The sequence below is a fragment of the Oncorhynchus tshawytscha genome, linkage group LG01, assembly GCF_018296145.1.
Source record: "Oncorhynchus tshawytscha isolate Ot180627B linkage group LG01, Otsh_v2.0, whole genome shotgun sequence".
Classification (NCBI taxonomy): Eukaryota; Metazoa; Chordata; class Actinopteri; order Salmoniformes; family Salmonidae; genus Oncorhynchus; species Oncorhynchus tshawytscha.
The window spans coordinates 2634960-2661176 of NC_056429.1; the positions used below are offsets into that span (position 1 = coordinate 2634960).

Genomic DNA, 26217 nt, shown 5'->3' on the forward strand with positions numbered 1-26217 from the left:
GTACCCCCTAGCCCCGCCCCTAGCCCCGCCCCCAGCCCCGCCCCCAGCCCCGCCCCTAGCTCGATTGTCTATTGCTTGTAATCTATGTATGCCTGTGTTCCCTCGTGTGCTTTATGTATTGATTTGTTATTGATTAAAAAAAAGAAAGAAAAAAACAGGCGCGGGAGGAAAGGAGTGATTTTTAAATGGACCGTCCTTGCCCGGAAATTCGTCACTCGTTTTCAGTCAACAGTAGCTTTTATATGCGCTTACAGTCAATTATGAGTGCATGTCTACTTATATTAACTATATAATTATTAATATACTAGCCTGCCTAGCTACTTCTGAAGAAGGAACATTTTGTATTTCTACAATTAGCAAAAGCTAACTAAACAAAAACGTAATTACTTTTATGAGACGTGTTTGTTCGTTAGTAGCGTAATTTCTAACTTATTTACATTTGTTTTTACTTACACTTGTATATGTTGACTCCATATTGATGTTTTAAGTTTTGGCTGACTTTTCTTAGCGGCTGTACAATCATTATGGGGCGTTTCAGGCCCCCGAAGTGACCATTTTATTTAGCCAAGAAGGTTAAGAACAAATGATTATTTACAATGACAGCCTACCCCGGCCAAACCTGGACGACGCTGGGCTAATAGTGCCCCGCCCTATGGGATTCTCAATCACGGCAAGTTGTGATACAGCCTGGATTCGAACCAGGTTGTCTGTACCACTGAGATGCAGTGTCTTAGACCGCTGTGCCACTCGGGCTGTAGTTCTGTCAGGTTCTGGTATGTACACTACCCTCGGGCTGTAGTTCTGTCAGGTTCTGGTTTGTACACTACCCTCGGGCTGTAGTTCTGTCAGGTTCTGGTTTGTACACTACACTCGGGCTGTAGTTCTGTCAGGTTCTGGTTTGTACACTACTCTCAGGCTGTAGTTCTGTCAGGTTCTGGTTTGTACACTACCCTCTGGCTGTAGTTCTGTCAGGTTCTGGTTTGTACACTACCCTCGGGCTGTAGTTCTGTCAGGTTCTGGTTTGTACACTACCCTCGGGCTGTAGTTCTGTCAGGTTCTGGTTTGTACACTACCCTCGGGCTGTAGTTCTGTCAGGTTCTGGTTTGTACACTACACTCGGGCTGTAGTTCTGTCAGGTTCTGGTTTGTACACTACACTCGGGCTGTAGTTCTGTCAGGTTCTGGTTTGTACACTAGAGATAGTAGTGAAAACACTGATCAGTGTCAGCTGTGATTTCCCATAGAACTATTTCCCCTCTCCCATAGAACTATTTCCCCTCTCCCATAGAACTATTTCCCCTCTCCCATAGAACTATTTCCCCTCTCCCATAGAACTATTTCCCCTCTCCCATAGAACTATTTCCCCTCTCCTATAGAGTGCAAACTCTCTTCATCCAGGTTGCACTGCAGAAAATGCATTGAGGGTGCCGAGAAGTGTGAAGATGCGTACCTTTGGCAGCTTTTGGCACAACTCCAACCCCATCATTAATTTTGCCGATGTAGTTGTAGGCCTGATCACCGACAACGATGAGACAGCCTATAGGGAGGTCAGAGACCTGGCTGTGTGGTGCCAGGACATCAACCTCTCCCTCAACGTGATGAAGACAAAGGAGATGATTGTGGACTGCAGGAAAAGGAGAACCGAGCACGTCCCCATTCTCATCGACGGGGCTGTAGTGGAGCAGGTTGAGAGCTTCAAGTTCCTTGGTGTCCACATCATCAACAAACTAACATGGTCCAAACACACCAAAACAGTCATGAAGAGGGCACGACAAAACCTATTCCCCCTCAGGATACTGAAAAGATTTGGCATGGGTCCTCAGATCCTCAAAAGGTTTCACAGCTGCACCATCAAGAGCACTGGTTGCATCACTGCCTGGTATGGCAACTGCTCGGCCTCCGACCGCAAGGCACTACAGAGGGTAGTGCGTACGACCCAGTACATCCCTGGGGCCAAGCATCCTGCCATCCAGGAACTCTATACCAGGCGGTGTCAGAGGAAGGCCCTAAACATTGTCAAAGACTCCAGCCACCCTAGTTATAGACTATTCTCTCTGCTACCGCACGGCAAGCGGTACCGGAGCGCCAAGTCTAGTCTACTTCTACCCCCGAGCCATAAGACTCCTCAACATCTAATCAAATGGCTACCCCCCTCTCTTCTACGCTGCTGCTACTCTCTGTTATTATCTATCACTTTATTAACTCTACCTACATGTACATACAGTTGAAGTCAGAAGTTTACATAAACATAGGTTGGAGTCATTAAACCGGTACAGAGTCAATGTGGAGGCTATATACAGGGGGTACCGGTACAGAGTCAATGTGGAGGCTATATACAGGGGGTACCCGTACAGAGTCAATGTGTGGGGGACACAGGTTAGTCAAGGTAATTCAGGTAATATATACTTGTAGGTAGAGTTATTAAAGTGACTATGCATAGATTATAAACAGAGAGTAGCAGCAGTGTAAAAGAGGGTCTGGGAAGCCCTTTGATTAGCTGTCCAGGAGTGTTATGGCTTGTGGTAGAAGCTGTTAAGAAGCCGGTCTCGCCGGTACCGCCCGCCGTGCGGTAGCTGGTTGATAGGGGTGTGTGTTGTGCCTGTGGTTGATAATCAAATCAAATCAAATCAAATTTTATTTGTCCTGTGGTTGCAGATGTTGTTGTGCCTGTGGTTGAACTGTTGAAGCTTCTAGTTTACATACACTTAGGTTACAAGTCATTAACTAACTTGTTTTTCAAAACCACCTTATACACACACATTTCTTGTAAACAAACTATAGTTTTGAATGCAGGATGGACAGAGCACATTGTGCATGACTGTAGATGATACCGAGGGTCAGTATATCCCGGGCGTGTGGAGATAAGTATGTAAACCACTGGCCTATTAAAGTGGCCACTGATTGTCTTTCCTCCCCCTCCTTGTATGTTTATAGGTAGCACCTGTTTATGTTGAACAATTAGTTTGTCTTTATTATAAGGTAGCATTGTTTAAAGTGGCTAGTGATTATTTCAGTGTAATTTCGGCTCTGTTTAGATGATTAAAGTGCCTGGAGTCATTTTTCATTGACATTTTCATTCCCTCAATGTTTGGGGCTGTTTAACAGTCTGAGCACCCTTGAGATAGAAGCTGTTTTTCAGTCTAAAGGTCCCAGCATTGCACCTCCACACCTCGCCTTCTGGATGGAGCATTACAATGACACAAGTCATTTTTCCAACAATTGTTTACAGACAGATTATTTCCTGTATAATTCACTGTATCACAATTCCAGTGGGTCAGAAGTTTACATACATTGAATTGAATGTGTTTTTAAACAGCTTGGAAATTTCTTGAAAATGATATCATGGCTTTAGAAGCTTCTGATAGGCTAATTGACATCATTTGAGTCAATTGGGGGTGTACCTGTGGATGTATTTCAAGGCCTACCTTCAAACTCACTGCCTCTTTGCTGACATCATGGGAAAATCTTTCAGCCAAGACTTCAGAAAAAAATTGTAGACCTCCACAAGTCTGGTTCATCCTTGGGAGCAATTTCCGGCCCGCCTGGTTGTACCACGTTCATCTGTACAAACAATAGCTCTGTTGTAGAGGTATAAACACCTGGGGATTTTTCCGTTGTACATTTTCATTCCCTCAGGAAGGAGACGCGTTCTGTCACCCTAGAGATGAACGTGCGTTGGTGCTATTAAAGTGCAAATTCAATCCCAGAACAACAGCAAAGGACCAAGTGAAGATTTTCCAAAATTGTTTACAACAGATTATATCCACTTATAATTCACTGTATCACAAAACCTGGGAAAGGCCGCTACAGTACATTGAATTGAAGACACTGCTCCAAAACAGCCTTAAAAAAAAAATTCCAGAAAATGATATCATGGCTTTAGAACTGCACATAGGCTAATTGACATCATATTTGCAAAGGCATTTTTTTTTAGCATAATTTTGAGTTAATTGGGGTGTACCTGTGGATGTATTTGTGCAAAAGGCATGAGGAGGTACTTCAAATTAACACTGGAGTTTGCTTGACATCATATTGGGAAAATCAAAAGAAATCAGCCAAGACTTCAGAAAAAAATTGCAATTCGTTCCAGACCTCCACAAGTCTGGTACATCCTGCTGGAGCAATTTCCAAACGCCTGAAGGTACCACGTTCATCTGTACAAACAATGAGCTGAGATAAACACCATGGGACCACGAGCCTTTACCGCTCAGCATGGACTTCTGTGACCTAGAGATGGGTCTTTGGTGCGAAAAGTGCAAATCAATCCCAGAACAACAGCAAAGGACCTTGTGAAGATGCTGGAGGAAACAGGTACAAAAGATGGCACTCTATATCCATCCAGTTTGCTGAGTCCTACATGGACAAAACCATTTTGAAAGACCGCTCAGTAAGGAAGAAGACACTGCTCAGTTTTACTAGGGTAAGACTACGGTTTGCAACTGCGTGAGGGACAAAGGTCTTTACTTTTTGGAGAAATGTCCTCTGGTCTGATGAAAAAGCACAACTCTTGATTTGCCATACTGACAATTGGAGATGTTTGAAAAGGGAGAGGTTGCAAGCCGAAGAACACCATCCCAACCGTGAAGCACGGTTGTATCATGTTGTGGGGGTGCTTTGCTGCAGGAGGGACTGGTGCACTTCACAAAATAGATGGCATCATGAGGGGGGAAATTATGTGGATATATTGAAGCAACATCTCAAGACATCAGTTAAAGCTTGGTCCCAAATGGACAATGACCCCAAGCATACTTCTAAAGTTGTGGCAAAATGGCTTAATGATAACAAAGTCAAGGTAGTGGAGTGGCCATGTCAAAGCTCTGACATCAATCCTATAGAAAATGTTTGGGCAGAACTGAAAAAACGTGTGCAAGCAAGGAGGCCTACAAAACTGACTCAGTTACACCAGCTCTGTCAGGAGGAACGGGCCAAAATTCACCCAACTTATTGTGGGAAGCTTGTGGAAGGCTACCTGAAACATTTGACCCAAATTAAACAATTTAAAGGCAATGCTACCAAATATTGAGTATATAAACTTCTGACCCACTGGGAATATGATGAAAGAAATAAAAGCTGAAATAAATCATTCTCTCTACTATTATTTTGACATTTCACATTCTTAAAATAAAGTGGTGATCCTAACTGACCTAAGACAGGGAATTTTTACTAGGATTAAATATTGAATGCTGGTTTTCATCAAGCTGTTCGCTCAAGAGGATTAATATGGATATACATTAATATGGATGCTACCATGGTTACGATTAGTCCTGAATGAATCGTGAATAATGATGAGTGAGAAAGTTATAGATGCACAAATATCATCCCCCCCCCCCATGTCTTGGGGGTATGATATAAAATGCTAACCTCCACTGTTATTGTAATGGTGAGAGGTTAGCATGTCTTGGGGGTGTGATATAAAATGTTATTGTAATGGTGAGAGGTTAGCATGTCTTGGGGGTATGATATAAAATGCTAACCTCCCCTGTTATTGTAATGGTGAGAGGTTAGCATGTCTTGGGGTCTGATATAAAATGCTAACCTCCACTGTTATTGTAATGGTGAGAGGTTAGCATGTCTTGGGGGTATGATATAAAATGCTAACCTCCCCTGTTATTGTCATGGTGAGAGGTTAGCATGTCTTGGAGGTATGATATAAAATGCTAACCTCCCCCTAACCTCCCCTGTTATTGTCATGGTGAGAGGTTAGCATGTCTTGGAGATATGATATAAAATGCTAACCTCCCCTGTTATTGTAATGGTGAGAGGTTAGCATGTCTTGGAGGTATGATTATTTGTGCCTGTGTAACTTTTCTCATCATTATTCACGATTCATTCAGGACTATCCGTAATCATGGTAGCATCCACATTAATGTAGAAGTGTTTAGAAACGTATCTTATTTACAATAAGAGTGACTCCAAAATGACAAGGATTGTGGGATTGATTCCCGCAGGGGCCACCCAAATAAAAATTAGACCCACGCATGACTGAGTTGCTTTGGATAAAAGCTTCTGCTAAATGGAATGCATTATTATTATTATATAATCTACATACTTTTATTTGTTTACAGTTTGATCAAGAACCCAGCAGACAGGGCAGACCTGAAGCAGTTGATGGTGAGTGGATTTATTTTGTTCCCAATGTAGCGCCTTGTTGCGCTTGTGATCCTTCTCTCTCTACTGAAAAACAACAGACTCTATACTGTGGTATTATGTATGTATTTAGGTTTAGGGTTATGTGTAAAGGGTTAGGGTTATGTATTTAGGGTTAGGGTTATGTATAAAGGGTTAGGGTTATGTATTTAGGGTTGTGTATAAAGGGTTATGTATAAAGGGTTAGGGTTATGTATTTAGGGTTAGGGTTATGTATAAAGGGTTAGGGTTATGTATTTAGGGTTATGTATTTAGGGTTAGGGTTATGTATAAAGGTTTAGGGTTATGTATAAAGGGTTAGGGTTATGTATTTAGGGTTAGGGTTATGTATAAAGGGTTAGGGTTATGTATAAAGGTTTAGGGTTATGTATAAAGGGTTAGGGTTATGTATTTAGGGTTAGGGTTATGTATTTAGGGTTATGTATTTAGGGTTAGGGTTATGCATTTAGGGTTAGGGTTATGTATTTAGGGTTAGGGTTATGTATTTAGGGTTAGGGTTATGTATTTAGGGTTAGGGTTATGTATTTAGGGTTAGGGTTATGTATAAAGGGTTAGGGTTATGTATTTAGGGTTATGTATTTAGGTTTATGGTTATGTATAAAGGGTTACCATATGTTCTTACTGCTTGCATTTGTGTAATTTACAGCTCGTCTGTAAAACAGACCTTGGTGTCAGTAGGACTTCCTGATTAAATAAAGACCCCTTGGTGTCAGGACTTCCTGGTTAAATAAAGACCCCTTGGTGTCAGGACTTCCTGGTTAAATAAATACCCCTTGGTGTCAGGACTTCCTGGTTAAATAAATACCCCTTGGTGTCAGGACTTCCTGGTTAAATAAAGACCCCTTGGTGTCAGGACTTCCTGGTTAATGTAATGTAAATCCAGTAACCATGTCTCTCTTGACTGACATCTCTCTCCAGGTTCATCAATTCATCAAACAGTCGGAGGCAGAGGAGGTGGACTTTGCAGGCTGGCTGTGTAGCACCATTGGACTCAACCAGCCAGTCACCCCAACACACAGTGTGGGCATGTGACGGCCCTTCTATACACCTTGGTTACGTCCCAATTAGCTCTCCTTCCGACCAAAGTGTGCACTTGTTCACTTCCCTTTCAATGATTTGAAAGTGGTGGAAACTCCCACTAGCTCATGCTTCCACCAATCCAATTTTCTTGGGGAAGCAGCGAACAAGTGTACACTTAAGGAGATATTGGGACACACACCTGCTTAGCCAAACACTCATAGCCTGTATTCAAACAGAATGGCTTTGTTTCATCGGGGTGGTATTCACAATGAACCAAACGGGAAGGGACCAACCTGCCTTTAAGAAATGTCTGCCACTCTAACCACCACCTCTAAATTGGGTTCTCCTCTATGACTAGGTAGGTCTGCTGTTTTAAGGACAATGTGTAGGTCTGCTGCTTTAAGGACAATATGTAGGTCTGCTGTTTTAATAAGGACAATATGTAGGTCTGCTGCTTTAAGGACAATATGTAGGTCTGCTGTTTTAATAAGGACATTTTGCCACATTTCTGCTGTTTTAATATGGAAAGATATAAGGTCTGCTGTTTTTATGGAAGAATCAGGTCAACTGCTTTAAGGACAATCATGAAGTGGTCTGACTGTTTTATTGGACAATATTTCAAACTTTTTAATCAAAGGACAGAAAAAGTGCCTTGCAAAATTATTCAGCCCCCCTTTCAGTGCAGCAAACTTTTGCCACATTTCAGGCTTCAAACATAAAGATAGAAAATTTTATTTTTTTGTGAAGAATCCACAACAAGTGGGACACAATCATGAAGTGGAACAACATTTATTGGATATTTCAAACTTTTTTAACAAATCAAAAACTGAAAAATTGGGCGTGCAAAAAAATTATTCAGCCCGGCCGGATTTGGATACAAAAAGATTTCCCATAATATTGAAATGGAAGGAGTATCAGACCACTGCAAATCTACCAAGACCTGGCCGTCCCTCTAAACTTTCAGCTCATACAAGGAGAAGACTGATCAGAGATGCAGCCAAGAGGCCCATGATCACTCTGGATGAACTGCAGAGATCTACAGCTGAGGTGTGAGACTCTGTCCATAGGACAACAATCAGTCGTATATTGCACAAATCTGGCCTTTATGGAAGAGTGGCAAGAAGAAAGCCATTTCTTAAAGATATCCATAAAAAGTGTTGTTTAAAGTTTGCCACAAGCCACCTGGGAGACACACCAAACATGTGGAAGAAGGTGCTCTGGTCAGATGAAACCAAAATTGAACTTTTTGGCAACAATGCAAAACGTTATGTTTGGCGTAAAAGCAACACAGCTCATCACCCTGAACACACCATCCCCACTGTCAAACATGGTGGTGGCAGCATCATGGTTTGGGCCTGCTTTTCTTCAGCAGGGACAGGGAAGATGGTTAAAATTGATGGGAAGATGGATGGAGCCAAATACAGGACCATTCTGGATGAAAACCTGATGGAGTCTGCAAAAGACCTGAGACTGGGACAGAGATTTGTCTTCCAACAAGACAATGATCCAAAACATAAAGCAAAATCTACAATGGAATGGTTCAAAAATAAACATATCCAGTTGTTAGAATGGCCAAGTCAAAGTCCAGACCTGAATCCAATCGAGAATCTGTGGAAAGAACTGAAAACTGCTGTTCACAAATGCTCTCCATCCAACCTCACTGAGCTTGAGCTGTTTTGCAAGGATGAATGGGAAAAAATTTCAGTCTCTCAATGTGCAAAACTGATAGAGACATACCCCAAGGGACTTACAGCTGTAATCGCAGCAAAAGGTGGTGCTACAAAGTATTAACTTAAGGGGGCTGAATAATTTTGCATGCCCAATTTTTCAGTTTTTGATTTGTTAAAAAAGTTTGAAATATCCAATAAATGTTGTTTCACTTCATGATTGTGTCCCACTTGTTGTTGATTCTTCACAAAAAAATACAGTTTTATATCTTTATGTTTGAAGCCTGAAATGTGGCAAAAGGTCGCAAAGTTCAAGGGGGCCGAATACTTTCGCAAGGCACTGTATGTAGGTCTGCTGTTTTAATAAGGACAGTATGTAGGTCTGCTGTTTTAATAAGGACAGTATGTAGGTCTGCTGTTTTAATAAGGACAGTATGTAGGTCTGCTGTTTTAATAAGGACAGTATGTAGGTCTGCTGTTTTAAGGACAATATGTAGGTCTGCTGTTTTAAGGACAATATGTAGGTCTGCTGTTTTAAGGACAATATGTAGGTCTGCTGTTTTAATAAAGACTATGTAGGTCTGCTGTTTTAATTAAGACAATATGTAGGTCTGCTGCTTTAAGGACAATATGTAGGTCTGCTGCTTTAAGGACAATATGTAGATCTGCTGTTTTAATAAAGACAATATGTAGGTCTGCTGTTTTAATAAGGACAATATGTAGGTCTGCTGTTTTAATAAGGACAATATGTAGATCTGCTGTTTTAATAAGGACCATATGTAAGCTTGGGAACCTGTCTGAGCAATCACTGCCCCCCCATAATAGAATATTATTGCTGTCTGCCACCTCCCCCACTGTCTCTAAATAGGGTTGTCCTCCTCCTGTCTCTAAATAGGGTTGTCCTCCTCCACTGTCTCTAAATAGGGTTGTCCTCCTCCACTGTCTCTAAATAGGGTTGTCCTCCCCACTGTCTCTAAATAGGGTTGTCCTCCTCCACTGTCTCTAAATAGGGTTGTCCTCCTCCACTGTCTCTAAATAGGGTTGTCCTCCTCCACTGTCTCTAAATAGGTTGTCCTCCTCCACTGTCTCTAAATAGGGTTGTCCTCCTCCACTGTCTCTAAATAGGGTTGTCCTCCTCCACTGTCTCTAAATAGGGTTGTCCTCCTCCACTGTCTCAAAATAGGGTTGTCCTCCTCCACTGTCTCTAAATAGGGTTGTCCTCCTCCACTGTCTCTAAATAGGGTTGTCCTCCTCCACTGTCTCTAAATAGGGTTGTCCTCCTCCACTGTCTCTAAATAGGGTTGTCCTCCTCCACTGTCTCTAAATAGGGTTGTCCTCCTCCACTGTCTCTAAATAGGGTTGTCCTCCTCCACTGTCTCTAAATAGGGTTGTCCTCCTCCACTGTCTCTAAATAGGGTTGTCCTCCTCCACTGTCTCTAAATAGGGTTGTCCTCCTCCACTGTCTCTAAATAGGGTTGTCCTCCTCCACTGTCTCAAAATAGGGTTGTCCTCCTCCACTGTCTCTAAATAGGGTTGTCCTCCTCCACTGTCTCTAAATAGGGTTGTCCTCCTCCACTGTCTCTAAATAGGGTTCTCCTCTGACTATAAAGGCCTGCCACCTAGGAGCAAGGAACACACTGTATAGCCTACTTGCCAGACTGTTTTAGGAAATATCCCACTACATCAAAAGGTGTCAAACTCATTCCATGGAGGACTGAGTGTCTGTTCACTCTCGTGTTATCTTATATACAGGGCATTGGGAAAGTAATCAGACCCTTTGACTTGTGTGTTACGTTACAGCCTTGTTCTAAAATGGATTTAATCAATTTTTTTGTGTGCGCCACCCTATGGGACTCCAAATCACGGTCGGATGTGATGCAGCTTGGATTCAAAAGCAGGGACTGCAGTGACGCCTATTGCGCCGAGATGCAGTGCCTTAGGGCTCCCAAGTGGCGCAGCGGTCTAAAATGACCCTAAGTCAAGGCAGCCACTGTCAATGACCCAAAGCACACAACCAAGACAACGCAGGAGTGGCTTTGGGACAAATCTTGGGGCAGGTTCTTGGGACCCAGATTAAGCCTAGCCCTGGACAACAAATCATTCTCAGTGGAGAATTTCCATTGAAAGTGCATTTTAGTATCAGGACTAGGCTTAATTGGGTCTGGGAAACTGGCCCTTAGTGGCACAAGCCAAACCCTGGACTTGAACCCGATCGAAGATCTCTGGAAATGGCTGTGCGGAGAAGCTCCCCATCCAACCGGAGCGCTTGAGAGGACATTATAATCGTTTGATGAAAAGGTTGCGGATTAGTTAGGAACGCCTGGTTGTCCAGAGTCTTAAATTGGACACATTTAACATGACAACCAGAAGCAGCACCTTCCTTTGAGTTTAGACCCCCAGAGGTCCCCGGTTCAGACCTGACAGCAGTTCCCCGATTAAAAAAAAGTGGCATTTAAGTTGTGCTATTTGAAAAGCAGTGTAATTGTAAAGGCTGTTTACCTACAGACTGACCAGCCTCTGTAAAACGGTCTAATAATATATAATAAACAGTACCTGAAATTGTTGCATCGTAGCTTTTAAAATTACTGACAAATGGTGGCACTCAAATGAATGAAGTGTCCCTGATCGGTTTGTGGCTTCATGTACATTCATTGTCATGCCACACATGACAAATCCACGAGTCAAGAGTGGCAACCAGGCTGTATTCCTGATTAAATGCATTAAAAAAAAATTGACAAATTGGACTTTTATTTAGATTTTATTTGAAACCATCTGAACGCCACAGTCTGTTAGAAGAGCTGATTTATGCCTTGGCGGGGGCTGCCTTGGTGGGGGCTGCCTTGGCGGGGGCTGCCTTGGTGGGGGCTGGCTTCTTGGCCGGCTTCTTCTTGGGCTTCAGCATCTTGGCCTTGATCTGTGTGTAGAGAGAGACACTCATATAGACAGGACCTGGGCAGGGTTAATGTAAACAGATGGTACGAGTGTGCTACAATACGAGTCTTGGGTCCAGTTTCCCTATTATACAGGTCTTTCTATGCAACAAATAGCCATCGGCCATCTTGGGTCCAGTTTCCCTATTATACAGGTCTTACTATGCAACAAATAGCCATCGGCCATCTTGGGTCCAGTTTCCCTATTATACAGGTCTTTCTATGCAACAAATAGCCATCGGCCATCTTGGGTCCAGTTTCCCTATTATACAGGTCTTACTATGCAACAAATAGCTATCGGCCATCTTGGGTCCAGTTTCCCTATTAAACAGGTCTTTCTATGCAACAAATAGCTATCGGCCATCTTGGGTCCAGTTTCCCTATTATACAGGTCTTACTATGCAACAAATAGCCATCGGCCATCTTGGGTCCAGTTTCCCTATTATACAGGTCTTTCTATGCAACAAATAGCCATCGGCCATCTTGGGTCCAGTTTCCCTATTATACAGGTCTTTCTATGCAACAAATAGCCATCGGCCATCTTGGGTCCAGTTTCCCTATTATACAGGTCTTTCTATGCAACAAATAGCCATCGGCCATCTTGGGTCCAGTTTCCCTATTATACAGGTCTTTCTATGCAACAAATAGCCATCGGCCATCTTGGGTCCAGTTTCCCTATTATACAGGTCTTTCTATGCAACAAATAGCCATCGGCCATCTTGGGTCCAGTTTCCCTATTATACAGGTCTTTCTATGCAACAAATAGCCATCGGCCATCTTGGGTCCAGTTTCCCTATTATACAGGTCTTTCTATGCAACAAATAGCCATCGGCCATCTTGGGTCCAGTTTCCCTAATATACAGGTCTTTCTATGCAACAAATAGCCATCTTGGGTCCAGTTTCCCTAATATACAGGTCTTTCTATGCAACAAATAGCCATCGGCCATCTTGGGTCCAGTTTCCCTATTATACAGGTCTTTCTATGCAACAAATAGCCATCGGCCATCTTGGGTCCAGTTTCCCTATTATACAGGTCTTACTATGCAACAAATAGCCATCGGCCATCTTGGGTCCAGTTTCCCTATTATACAGGTCTTTCTATGCAACAAATAGCCATCGGCCATCTTGGGTCCAGTTTCCCTATTATACAGGTCTTTCTATGCAACAAATAGCCATCGGCCATCTTGGGTCCAGTTTCCCTATTATACAGGTCTTTATATGTTAGAGCGCCACGGTCGGCCATTTTGGTGTTCTACTCACAGCCGGGTCATGCAGCAGGATGGCTTGACGTCTGGCCGTCTTGGCGTAGGGGTTCAGCTTCATCATTATTCTCAGGTTCTTCAGAGGGTTCTTCTTCAGGACTCTGCGCCTGATCTTCTTGCTGTGAGGAGACATGAGAGACCGGGGTTAGTAGGAGGTGGAAATCTGTTGATATTTTGTGGTCGATGTGTTGAGAATAGTAGCATCCCAAGAGGCACAACATTCCCTAAATAGTGCACTACTTTTGACCCAAGGCAACTTGGCCGTGATCAAATGCAGTGCACTATGTTGGGAATGGGGGAGGCATTTGGGATGCAATCTGGTCGTGCTCAGGACTCCAATTAAAATCAGGATTCAGAAACACGGACCTGAAGTGGAACCTCATCATGGCTTCAATGTCACAGCGAAGCACAACGTACTACAATACCCACCATGCACTGTACAATATAAAGCGAACCGGGAGGGGGGGGGTCTTACTTTGGTGCACGGAGTGCTTTCTGGATCTCCTCACTCTTCAGGATCCTGCTCAGATCTGTGTTGGTCATCTTGTGCATGGGCAGACTGGAGGAGACAGGACAGAGGTCAGACTACAACAGTACATCTGTTAGGAAGCAGGATGTGGTTTAGCAACAGACCATTTTTTTGAGACAACTCATTAAAACTCAGAACTTCTGGTAGATATCAGGATTCAGAAACACGGACCGAAGTAGAAGCTCATCACCGTAGAAATTAAATAACTCTCAAAATCTGTTACTGAAACTCTGGCTCACTACAACCACCGATTACTAACGTCGACCGTTTTTTCTTTAACCGGCTGGGACGCCACGTAACGCTCGTTCTAACTCACTTGTAGTCCACCTTGAGAGAGGCAGACTTGCGCCAGGTCCCGTAGAGCTGGTCCAGCTTGCGGAAGGCGGATTCCGTCCAGATACAGAAGCGACCAACGTGACCGCCGGGGGCGAGCCTCAGCAGGTTCAGCTTGTTCACGTTCTGCAGGGTGATACCTGGGTGAAAGAGCGACAAATACACAACGATTAAACATGCCGATCATTTAGCAGATGTGCAAATCTACAGAGGAAAATGACACCAGACACGAATAAGTAAATAAACATTATAATTAGAGAACTAGTTAGAACTATTGATGTTTGTATTGGGTTTTGTTCCTACACAAAAACATAATATTAAACCATCATGACTGATATCAGGTTGGGCTCAGAACTTCTGATTTTCACGAACATGGACCTGAATGGGAATCAGAACTTCCATTGGCCCTAACACCCCCCGGGTCCCCTCTAGCCAGTACATACCAGGGATGTTTCTGAAGGCCTTGGTGACACCTTGGTCCTGGTTGTAGATGATGCACGGTCCTTTGCGCTGAATACGCCTGCGATTCCTCATCTTACCTTTGCCAGCTCGCATGCGTTGTGACGCATACACCTGCACACACCCAGAGGACAAACATTTAGCACCTTAAGTCAACAGAAGTTGCTGTGCTTTTATCTTGCTAATCAGTATTCATGCTCAGGACTTCCATTAAAAATCAGGATTCAGAAACACGGACCTGAAGTGGAACCTCATCACGGCTTCACGTCACAATACACAGTACAACGTGTACGCAGGTCAACGATGACCAGAGAGACAGTGTCAACTCTAGCTATTTACAAACCTTCTTGATGTCGTTCCAGGCCTTGAGTTTCTTCAGCAGCAGCACGGCCTCTTTAGTCTTCTTGTAACCCTCCACTTTGTCGTCAACCACCAGGGGAACCTCTGGGATCTCCTCAATGCGGTGTCCTGGAGGAGGGAGAGGCTTCAGATTGTTGTACAGTTGCTTTATGTTCTAATTCTACATGTTATTTTGATCAGAATTGTATACATGTCCGCCTGCCGGTGTGAAGGTACGACGTTCTATTGTCGCTAGTGCGTCAGTTGCTTGGCTAGCTAAATACGGCCCCCCGAGAAGATTCAGACAAACTAAAAACCTGGCTAGCTAAATACGGCCCCCCGAGAAGATTCAAACTAAAAACCTGGCTAGCTAAATATGGCCCCCGAGAAGATTCAAACTAAAAACCTGGCTAGCTAAATACGGCCCCCGAGAAGATTCAAACTAAAAACCTGGCTAGCTAAATACGGCCCCCGAGAAGATTCAAACTAAAAACCTGGCTAGCAAATAAGATTCAGACAAACTAAAAACCTGGCTAGCTAAATACGGCCCCCGAGAAGATTCAAACTAAAAACCTGGCTAGCTAAATATGGCCCCCGAGAAGATTCAAACTAAAAACCTGGCTAGCTAAATACGGCCCCCGAGAAGATTCAAACTAAAAACCTGGCTAGCTAAATACGGCCCCCGAGAAGATTCAAACTAAAAACCTGGCTAGCTAAATACGAAGATTCAAACTAAAAACCTGGAGAAGATTCAGACAAACTAAAAACCTGGCTAGCTAAATACGGCCCCTGAGAAGATTCAAACTAAAAACCTGGCTAGCTAAATACGCCCCCCCGAGAAGATTCAAACTAAAAACCTGGCTAGCTAAATACGGCCTCCTGAGAAGATTCAGACAAACTAAAAACCTGGCTAGCTAAATACGTCCCCCTGAGAAGATTCAGACAAACCTGGCTAGCTAAATACGGCCCCTTGAGAAGATTCAGACAAACTCGAGCCGTATATGATGAGTGACATTTGACGTAACCAACGAAAGTAACAAATTCTAGTACCAAAACCGTTTTTTTCGTGTTCGGGTATTGAAAAGTACTGCCGTTTCAGGACCGCACAACACTAATGGCTACTAGTCCAGTATAAGCGTACAGCTTCTCTGGTAGAGGCACATTAAGACATCTTGCTCAGAATTATTATCTCGTCAACCCACCGTGCCAGCTACAAGACAGTCGGCAAACCGTCACTGCACACAGAGTCAGACGCAAATTACACCATCATCGCAAGTCTTATGGATCAACATTTTAAAAGCGTGTGATTGTCACAAGCACTAATTAGGATTTTATTTTGTTGGGGGGGTTTAAAAGGTACAAAGTATTATCTCATGTTGTACTATGGGATGCCACTCATTAAAACGTGGATAAACACCAAGTATTCATAATTTATCAATCGTTAGTCACACAGTACTCCAGATAGCAGCTCGTATCCAGCTAAAAAAAAGCAACGGTTCCCCCACACGCTGAACGTCATATCGCGTTTGTGCATCCGAGTGACTGTTCGATCGACGATTCTCCGGGTCGTTTCACGCTTTAATGTGTTATCGGAGTTACTGGGTGTTCAAGCAGGTTGATATCCGTCCAGTATGACGTAGCAGCGTGATCAAGTCTCTCTCTCTCGCTACACTTGAGTTAATCGGAACACCACGTTTAGATCGGTAGAACGTTTATCATAGATATGGGGCGGCAGGGTAGCCTACTGGTTAGAGCATTGGACTAGTAACCGAAAGGTTGCAAGTTCAAATCCCTGAGCTGACAAGGTACAAAATCTGTCGTTCTGCCCTTGAACAGGCAGTTAGCCCACTGTTCCTAGGCCGTCATTGAAAATAAGAATTTGTTCTTAATAACCTCTTAAGTCGACCCCTACTTTTTCGAACATTCTGTTAAAAATCGTAACATTTCGGCGTCCTGCTACTCATGCCAGGAATATAGTATATGCATATGATTAGTATGTGTGGATAGAAAACTCTGCCGTTTCTAAAACTGGTTAAATCACGGCTGTGACTATAACAGAGCGTGTGTTTCATCGAATAGCGCAAGAAAAACTGATAACTGAAAATGGAAAAAAATATCCATGCGCCACTTGCATGTATTGTTGAATGTAAACTAAATTAAATGGGGCCGAGATTGCAATTCCTACAGCTTCCACACGATGTCGCCAGTCTCGTCATTTGCGGTGCCTTTGTTTCTTGGTCAAACGTACTAGAGAGATCACTCTCCATCCGGTCTCAGACAGGAAGTTTTGGAAGACAGATTTTGGAAGATGATTTGAAATCGTGGAGCTATTGAATACACATCGCCCCGCGATCAATTTGATAGATTATTAACGTTTGCTGATACCTAAAGTTGGATTACAAAAGTATTTCGAAGTGTTTTGTGAAAGTTTATCGTCGACCTTTTTAATTAAAAAAAATGACGTAGCGTTTTCAAACGTTGTTTTTTTCTGAATCACACAGTTTCCATAGATGGCTATTTTGGGTATATATGGACCGATTTAATCGAAAAAAAAGACCCAATAGTGATGTTTATGGGACATATAGGAGTGCCAACAAAGAAGCTCGTCAAAGGTAATGAAAGTTTTATATTTTATTTCTGCTATTTGTGTAGCGCTGGCTACGCGAAATCTTTTGTTTACGTCGCATTCAGGTATTTCGGGGTGTTGCATGCTATCAGATAATAGCTTCTCATGCTTTCGCCGAAAAGCATTTTAATAATCTGACTTGTTGGCTAGATTCACAACGAGTGTAGCTTTAATTCACTACCCTGCATGTGTGTTTTAATGAACGTTTGAGTTTTAACGAGTGCTATTAGCATTTGGCGTAGCGCATTTGCTGATGGCTAGATGAGACGATTGCGTCTCGGGTCGACGCAAGAGGTTAACTGACTTGCCTAGTTAAATAAAGGTAAAAATTTTTTTTTTTAAAAGGGCTACACATATCAGCACCTTTAAATTAAAGGAAAAAATTATTCTCCAATGTTTAAGATTAAATGATATATATATATATATATTTATATATATATATATATTTTAGGGACCATAACACTGATGAAAAAGAATAACAAAATAAACTGTGCTACATCAAAGGATGACAGGAGGCGTACCTTTGGACATGACGAGAGCGGGCAGGGCGGAGGCGGCCAGAGCGGAACAGATGGCGTAACGCTTCTGGGTGGTGTTGATCCTGCGGTGCCAGCGGCGCCACGTCTTGGTGGGGGCGAACATGCGACCTCCACGACACATCTACAGTCACGGGGGTCAAGGAAATGCAGCGAGCTAAAGGACGAAGAGACACGGCTTCTTCAAAGAGCTTGATTACTGGACACAGTTAACCCGTAATGACTGTTTTCCGTCCGGGGAAACAGGCCCTAAAATGTTGTTTGCGAGTATCTTGCTCAGACTCAAGGTTCGTCAGCCACTTGTGCCAGTATATGACATCAGGCATAACGTCACTGACCACAGTGTAGGACGCAAATTACACCATCACTGCAAGCCTCGGGAGTGTCTTTATAACTACCATCTACATGGGCTGCGCTCATTAGGTAACACTAAGCCCCGGGAGTGTCTTTATAACTACCATCTACATGGGTAACACTAATTTCGCAAGGGGAACAATAAAGGAAAACAGATCTTACATTTATTAAAAAAAAAAAAAATCTGTATTTGGGCTGTAACTACCATGTTATTGAACATGTGCTTTTTGAAACGGCGAAGTGTCATGTACAGGTCTTTAGAGGTTGTACACAAGAAAATGTGTCCTCCTGAAATTTTGATTACTTTTTTTGGGGGGGCAACTTAAGGGCTTTACCTCTCCCTCCTTTCTACACGCGGAATACAGAGAAAAGCTGGATAGTAGAACCCACTTGAGTCCCACCAAATTAAATTTAACATCGCAGATAAAGTTCAGAATGAACCATTTCATGTGTACAAAATCTAAAGACCTGCATCACTATAGTTTCAGTTTGTAAAAGGTTGTATTTTAGAGTAAATGTACAGTTTTAAACAAGCTCCCATAATGCAGCAGGAGGACGAGGAAGTCTATTGCTGGTTTGGGATAGTTTTTCAAAAAACAAATATGATCTTAACTGTCTGGACCTTTCTATAACATGCCATTTGAGTCCAAAATATAGTTGTAAACGAAGAAGGGCTTAAACTGTCCGAGAGGATACATTGCCGAAGGCTCCCTGGCCGGAGCGGTGGGTACCACCTCCCCTCACACGGGGGATACGGGCCACAGCTCTGCCTGTACCCCAGGACTCAGCACTGGTCTGGTGACCTGGAACACACAAACATTACAACCATTAGATATATATCCCGAATAAAAAATATATAATGTAACAATGAGTTTGTTCATATAAAAAACTACCATCAACATTCTTTTTAATGAATTAGGCCCTAATCTATGGATTTCACAGGCTACCTGTACCTGTTGTTTATGATCCATTAAAAATAAAGTTAGGCATGGATCAGAAAACCAGTCAGTATCTGGTGTGACGACCATTCGCCTCATGCAGAACATGAGAATTAAGTCATGAGTATGGCAACTTTCTGGGATCCTTTTTTTCTCCCTCAGTCCAACAGTTTTCATGTGTTGACATATATTTTGTCCAGGAGGTGAAAGCCTTTCAGAACTTCTAGTATAATCAGGTTTCAGAAACACGGACCGAAGTTAAAACTCATCACCAAAGCTTTTCACCTGTATCCAAAGAATTAGCCTATTTGATTGAATAAATGTTCAAAAGATCACTCACCTGCCAGTCCGCTGACGGCATAGGGCTGACGACTGTTCTTGCGCATATTGGTGTGCACAAAGTTGACAATGTCGGGGCGGATGGGAGCCTTGAACACCGCAGGCATGACAACATTTTTGCCTGAGCTTTCTCCTTTCTCGGAGTAGATCGAGATTAAAGGCCGGGCACAAGCCTGTGGGATAACACGGTCAAAATCAGATGCATGTTCAGCTAAATACTTACAATGTACCCAATCGCATGTATCGTGTCGGATGATTAACGTTAGCTAGCTGCATGTAGTTTAATGGCCAGCTTGCTCAGACTCAGTTGTCGTCATTCACTTGCGCCAGCATATGACAATAGGCATTTGTCGACTGATCGCAAAGTAGGACGCAAATTACACCATCATAGCAAGTACATGTAAAAAATGTTAAATACCACGTATTTTTTCCCCTCTCTCTCTCAGTCCCGCTAGCCACCATGCTAGTAGCTAGGTACCACGCTAACCAGAAAATATATGATCTTTGGATTAATTATCTGTAGCTGACTAGCTTACGCAAATGTGTACGTGATCTATAGTTTACTAAGTACATATTCAAAGCAGTTCAAAGAAGAAATGTGTACTGGTTTACGAACTTTCGTCTATTTGATCAAATACGGCCTGTGGTTGAAAGGAAAAGCACACGTGTGACTTGGCTTAGAACATTGCAGACAAAATGGCTCCTCGTATCAACTTCCTTCAGATTCTCCGTAAAATGTGTTAAAATTGTATTACCCTAAACAAACATATTGGCGAGAGAAGTCTTTATTTGTTTTTGCCATTTCGATTGATTGCTAATGTTAAATAGTATTTGCTGATACAAAAAAAGCTCGGATTCTCACCATTTTTATGTTTTTAGTCTCGGCTCGCCGACGAACCACGCTCCTTACTCAATGGCGGCCACAGTAGAAAAGGAAGTTGGTAATGCAACTCACAGGACATATGCTTCCGACAAAGAAAACGTCACACTTCCGACAAAAAAAAACTGAAACGTTCAATGAATTCAATACTACACAGAGGCATGTTTTTCGATTCTAAATCAATATACGTACTCTTTCATCTTATAAACATTTTAATATATCGAACTTGAAATACTACACAACGGCGAAAACTATTTTTATACATGAGATTACATAGGTCCCTTACTGCGCAGTACGGCGGAGGAAACAAGTTGGTGACCGGACTACTTTCATGATAATTATTTCCTGGAATCAAATAAATATATATATTTTTCTTTCTTAAATGTAACTACCACACGGGACAGTTGTGTGAAAATACGTATTCTTTTCTTACACGTCTTTGTAAAAAATAATATATATATATATTAAAAATAGTTAGTGTTCGTCGTGTCGACTGATGACGTCAAGGGTTCACTGGCTGTTTTGGCGCGAACGTCAAAGTTTAGTCTTTTATTTTGTATTTTTCTGACTTCAAAACACCAACTAACGTACTATTTCGGTAACTATATCTACCCAAATGAAATGGGCTCCAAGATCATCGCCGATGCTGTACAGTTTTCTAAAATGCTTCGGTGAGTTATCGCTTTTCAAATGTGTGACTTAGCTACCCGTTTGTTATTCTGTACTTCGTTAGCTAGCTAGCTGAGCTAACTAATCATTGCATAGTGTCAACTGTAAAGTTTGGTGGAGGAGGAATAAGGGTCTAGGCCCCCTTTTTAGTTCCAATGAAGGGTGAAATCGTAAAGCAAAAGCAAACAATTCCATTGTAGACGATTTTGTGCTTCCAACTTTGTGGCAACAGTGTATAAGAGGAATACAAATCAAATGTATTTATATAGCCAGAGGATGGACGAGAGAGGCAAGCGGAGATACATGAATTGCGCAAGAAGGGAACAGTGAAGACAGAGATTTATGTGCTTTGCAAGCCAGAGACAAAATCATGATTTTTTTTTTTTGTTGTTGTCTGATGCACCTTTTCTGCCAACGAATCGAAATTGAACATAGCCAAATATCAGTTTAATTACATGCGCAATAAAGTATAATATCTAGGCATATTTAATTGAATCCTGGCAGTTGTCATAGGCAACCGATCTTGAAGCAGAGAATCTACTGAGCTCATTTTTGGAAACGGCAAGTTCACATTCTCCTCCATAAACGCATATCACGTTCAAGTGTGGTGTCCAGCAGCTCACACCGGCAGGATGGGGGTGTGCTTTTCATTCGGAGGGATGTCTAACACGGATCGCTAAAATAATGATTATGCTCACATTTCCTCAATGTTAAATATTAGGCGTATGGGGACGCCTATCGATTTGGCAGCGAAGCTCGACATGATGTTAAATGATCTTCACCACTAGAATAAACACCACCAAGCTTCCAGTAGAGTATATATATATATATATATATTTTTTTTTACAGAATTACAGGGGGCAGTTAGAAAAATGACTAAAGTGCAAATCTTCCTCTGGAGTAAACCACATACTGGGATAATAATTGCATAACTAACGTCTCTACTAATACTATAGCTGTCTCTCTCCCTTCAAACTACCCTTGTTAATTCATTTGAAAGGAAATATTATTTTAGCATTATGCTATAAACTAGCCTATGCCTACTTTCTGATGGACTACAGCCCAGATTTGAAGGTGAGCCTAGGTTTTGAATATATTTTTTTAGGACAAATGTGATTTGTGTGTCTTTGATTGAGTGCTTTTAGAGTGTGTGTGTGAGGGAACCAATCAAATCAAACTTTATATGCCACATGCTCCGAATACAACAAGTGTAGACTTTAACGTGAAATGCTTTACTGACAAGCCCTTATTAACCAACAGGGCAGCTCAAGAAAAAGTTAAGAACATTTCTACCAAGTAGACTAAAATAAAAAGTAATAATAAAAAGTAACACAATAAGAACATCAATAACGAGGCTATATACAGGGGGCACCGGTACAGAGTCAGTGTGGAGGCTATATACAGGGGGTACTGGTACAGAGTCAATGTGGAGACTATATACAGGGGGTACTGGTACAGAGTCAATGTGGAGACTATATACAGGGGGTACTGGTACAGAGTCAATGTGGAGGCTATATACAGGGGGTACCGGTACAGAGTCAATGTGGAGGCTATATACAGGGGGTACCGGTACAGAGTCAATGTGGAGGTTATATACAGGGGGTACTGGTACAGAGTCAATGTGGAGGCTATATACAGGGGGTACTGGTACAGAGTCAATGTGGAGACTATATACAGGGTATTATGGTACAGAGTCAATGTGGGAGAGTCAATGTGGGGCTATATACAGGGTATTACGGTACAGAGTCAATGTGGAGACTATATACAGGGGGTACCGGTACAGAGTCAATGTGGAGGCTATATACAGGGGGCACCGGTACAGAGTCAATGTGGAGGCTATATACAGGGGGCACCAGTACAGAGTCAATGTGGAGGCTATATACAGGGGGTACCGGTTAGTAATGAGGCTATATACAGGGGGTACCGGTACAGAGTCAATGTACGGGGTACAGGTTAGTAATGAGGCTATATACTGGGTGTTACGGTACAGAGTCAATGTGGAGGCTATATACAGGGTATTACGGTACAGAGTCAATGTGGAGGCTATATACAGGGGGTACCGGTACAGAGTCAATGTGGAGGCTATATACAGGGGGCACCAGTACAGAGTCAGTGTGGAGGCTATATACAGGGGGTACCGGTACAGAGTCAATGTGGAGGCTATATACAGGGGGTACCGGTACAGAGTCAATGTGGAGGCTATATACAGGGGGCACCGGTACAGAGTCAATGTGGAGGCTATATACAGGGGGCACCGGTACAGAGTCAATGTGGAGGCTATATACAGGGTGTTACGGTACAGAGTCAATGTGGAGGCTATATACAGGGTGTTACTGTACAGAGTCAATGTGGAGGCTATATACAGGGTGTTACTGTACAGAGTCAATGTGGATAAATAAATTCTGCCCCTGAACAGGCAGTTAACCCACTGTTCCTAGGCCGTCATTGAAAATAAGAATTTGTTCTTAACTGACTTGCCTAGTTAAATAAAGGTAAAATAAATAAATAAAATATTACTAGATATTATCTAGCATGTCCTGCGTTGCATATAATCTGACTGAGCATCTAAGTATCTGACTGAGCGGTGGTAGGCAGAAGCAGGCGCGTAAACATTCATTCAAACAGCACTTTCATGCGATTTGCCAGCAGCTCTTCGTTGTGCGTCAAGCATTGCTCTGTTTATGACTTCAAACCTATCAACTCCCGAGATGAGGCTGGTGTAACCGATGTGAAATGGCTAGCTAGTTAGCACGCGCTAATAGCGTTTCAAACGTCACTCACTCTGAGCCTGTGGTTGTTTCCCTTGCTCTGCATGGGTAACACTGCTTCGAGTGTGGCTGTTGTCGATGTGTTTCTGGTTCGAGGCCAGTAGGCTCGAGGAGAGGGACAGAAGCTATACTGTTACACTGGCAATAGTAAAGTGCCTATAAGAACATCCAATAGTCAAAGGTTAATGAAATATGAATGGTATAGAGAGAAATAGTCCTATAATAACTACAAACTAAAACTTCTTACCTGGGAATATTGTAGTCTCATGTTAAAAGGAACCACCAGCTTTCATATGTTCTCATGTTCTGAGCAAGGAACTGAAACATTAGCTTTTTTACATAGCACATATTGCACTTTTACGTTCTTCTCCAACACTTTGTTTTTGCATTATTTAAACCAAATTGAACATGTTTCATTATTTACTTGAGGCTAAATTGATTTTATTGATGTATTATATTAAGTTAAAATAAGTGTTCATTCAGTATTGTTGTAATTGTCATTATTACAAATAAATAAATAAAAATCGGCCGATTTTAATCGGTAGCAGCCTTTTTTTGGGCCAATAATCGGTATCGGCGTTGAAAAATAATAGTCGGTCGACCTCTAGTCGTGACCTCTTCACGACTGTCTTGGTATGTTTGGACCATGTTAGTTCGTTGGTGATGTGGACACCAAGGAACTTGAAACTCTCGACCCGCTCCACTACAGCCCCGTCAATGTTAATGTGGGCCTGTTCGGCCCGACTTTCCCTGTAGTCCACAATCGACTCCTTTGTCTTGCTCACATTGAGAGAGAGGTTTATGTCCTGCCAGTTCTCTGACATTACCAGCCTTTCAAAGCACTTCATGGCTACCATTGTGAGTGCCATGGAGCAGTAATCATTTAGGCAGGTTACCTTCGCTTCCTTGGGCACAGGCACTATGGTGGTCTTCTTGAAACATGTAGGTATTACAGACTCTGTCAGGAAGAGGTTGAAAATGTCAGTGAAGACACTTGACAGTTGGTCCGCGCATGCTCTGAGTACACGTCCTGGTAATCCTCTGGCCCAGCGGCTTTGTGAATGTTGACCTGTTTAAAGGTTTTGTTCGCATCGGCTACCGAGAGCTTTATCACACAGTCATCCAGAACGGCTGGTGCTCTCGTGTATGCTTCAGTGTTTCTTGCCTCGAAGCGAGCATAAAATGTATTTAGCTCGTCTGGTAGGCTCACGTCTGGGTTTCCCTTTTGTAGTCCATAATAGTTTTCAAGCCCTGCCACATCCGACGAGCGTCAGAGCCGGTGTAGTAGGATTCAATCTTAATCCTGTATTGATGCTTTGCTTGTTTGATGGTTTGTCTGAGGGCATAGCTGGATTTCTTGTTAGTCTGGAATAGTCTCCCACTCCTTGAAAGCGGCAGCTCTAGCCTTTAGCTCAGTGCGGCTGTTGCCTGTAATCCATGGCTACGAGTAAGCTAATTCTCTCTGTTTATTCAGAAAGCTACCATGAGTAGCCTGTCTGGACTCCATCTCTTTAATAAGATAGAGGAAGGATAAATAATATAACTGAAACGAGCAAAACAAATTATTTAAAAAAAGTAAGAGAGTCATGATGATCAGCGTATTGTGCGAGGAATGACGACAGGTGCCAGTTTTGCGTTCCTTTCTTCTCATAAATTGGATTCAGCTGAAGCAAAATTAATTTCGATTGAATCTTGTAAGCTCATTTTCTCCATATTTATCTCTCTCGTTACGAACTCCTCTCTAGCCACTTTGAACCACATGATCTTGCATTGACACTGCCTTTTCACATGGGATTTGCCACATCCTAACGCTATTGTTTGTTGTCCTCCCTTAAAATGTGAATTCTAAATTTGCGTACACCCCATGTTCCATAACATTGTAATGGAAAATCTGAATGTTGTTTCCAACGACCAATCAGCAATTGAACGTTGAGTATAATGTTCGCTAAAGAGGCTGGTACCCAGGGCAGTCAAGCTGTACTTCCAAAAAAATAGAACAAATAAAAAAAGTTTTGTCTGAAAATAATCTATATTGTTTTGGACCAAGTGTTCATGCGTTTCTTGTACATTTTTATTCATACCTTTTTTTTGGGAAATATGAACAAGGAGTGAAGATCGGCTAGTAAATAGGGGTTGAAACAATTTCGCTGATGTTGGCTTCGTTCTGTAGTTATTATCTGAACCATTCTGACATCGGACCGGCGTCCTACATCCTCAGAACAGGAGGTTACATTGTCGTCAAGGCTTTATATAGGAAGGGATAGGAGGGCATTTTTGACAAGTTTTATAGCCCATGTGCCTTCACAGGGGCGGGCCACTGATAGGGCGCTGCTCAAACTTATGAAAACTCAAATCTCACATTTTAGAAGCTAAAATCACATTTCATCCCATCACGAATAATTTCATATTCAAACATTTAAAT

General features: G+C 42.4%; 3 protein-coding genes and 7 non-coding genes across 13 annotated transcripts in view; 2 read left to right on the forward strand and 8 right to left on the reverse strand.

The window, feature by feature from the left end:
• Positions 1 to 9896, forward strand: part of map2k1 (mitogen-activated protein kinase kinase 1) — a 63679-nt gene extending 53783 nt beyond the window's left edge. For 2 of the 3 annotated variants that reach the window (XM_042302090.1, XM_042301500.1), the window contains 3 exons: positions 6065 to 6110; positions 7065 to 7639; positions 9527 to 9896. In XM_042302090.1, coding sequence (XP_042158024.1) covers positions 6065 to 6110; positions 7065 to 7178 — 160 coding nt within the window. In that variant the 3' untranslated portion in view covers positions 7179 to 7639; positions 9527 to 9896. Of the gene's footprint in view, positions 1 to 6064; positions 6111 to 7064; positions 7661 to 9526 lie in introns of those variants that run through there. The other variant, XM_042301738.1, reaches the window with a different exon arrangement.
• A 1676-nt stretch (positions 9897 to 11572) lies between these two features.
• LOC112262385 (60S ribosomal protein L4-A) lies at positions 11573 to 20490 on the reverse strand. 2 transcript variants are annotated; one of them, XM_024438074.2, is made up of 10 exons: positions 20341 to 20490; positions 19480 to 19651; positions 18898 to 19004; positions 17833 to 17971; positions 14690 to 14814; positions 14331 to 14460; positions 13871 to 14027; positions 13501 to 13584; positions 13024 to 13144; positions 11573 to 11747 (listed from the first exon to the last, which is right to left on the reverse strand). In XM_024438074.2, exons 1-10 carry the CDS (start codon positions 20341 to 20343, stop codon positions 11637 to 11639), a joined length of 1149 nt encoding a protein of 382 aa, XP_024293842.2. In that variant the 5' UTR covers positions 20344 to 20490; the 3' UTR covers positions 11573 to 11636. The 2 variants fall into 2 exon arrangements, with proteins under 2 accessions (XP_024293842.2, XP_042158756.1); XM_042302822.1 differs by having other exon boundaries at positions 11674 to 12887; positions 12947 to 13144.
• On the reverse strand, positions 13349 to 13416 carry LOC112261808. Its single transcript, XR_002955216.1, has one exon. It is a non-coding gene; the product is annotated as a small nucleolar RNA SNORD18 (small nucleolar RNA).
• Positions 13682 to 13749, reverse strand: LOC112261813. Its single transcript, XR_002955217.1, has one exon. It is a non-coding gene; the product is annotated as a small nucleolar RNA SNORD18 (small nucleolar RNA).
• LOC112261796 lies at positions 14541 to 14609 on the reverse strand. Its single transcript, XR_002955214.1, has one exon. It is a non-coding gene; the product is annotated as a small nucleolar RNA SNORD18 (small nucleolar RNA).
• Positions 15859 to 15959, reverse strand: LOC112261824. Its single transcript, XR_002955221.1, has one exon. It is a non-coding gene; the product is annotated as a small nucleolar RNA SNORD16 (small nucleolar RNA).
• On the reverse strand, positions 18121 to 18219 carry LOC112261831. Its single transcript, XR_002955223.1, has one exon. It is a non-coding gene; the product is annotated as a small nucleolar RNA SNORD16 (small nucleolar RNA).
• On the reverse strand, positions 19350 to 19416 carry LOC112261802. Its single transcript, XR_002955215.1, has one exon. It is a non-coding gene; the product is annotated as a small nucleolar RNA SNORD18 (small nucleolar RNA).
• LOC112261819 lies at positions 19773 to 19871 on the reverse strand. Its single transcript, XR_002955220.1, has one exon. It is a non-coding gene; the product is annotated as a small nucleolar RNA SNORD16 (small nucleolar RNA).
• Positions 20491 to 20744: 254 nt separating the features above from the next.
• Positions 20745 to 26217, forward strand: part of zwilch (zwilch kinetochore protein) — a 40054-nt gene continuing 34581 nt past the window's right edge. The window contains exon 1 of the mRNA XM_042298809.1: positions 20745 to 21029. Coding sequence (XP_042154743.1) covers positions 20980 to 21029 — 50 coding nt within the window. The 5' untranslated portion in view covers positions 20745 to 20979. The remainder of the gene's footprint in view (positions 21030 to 26217) is intronic.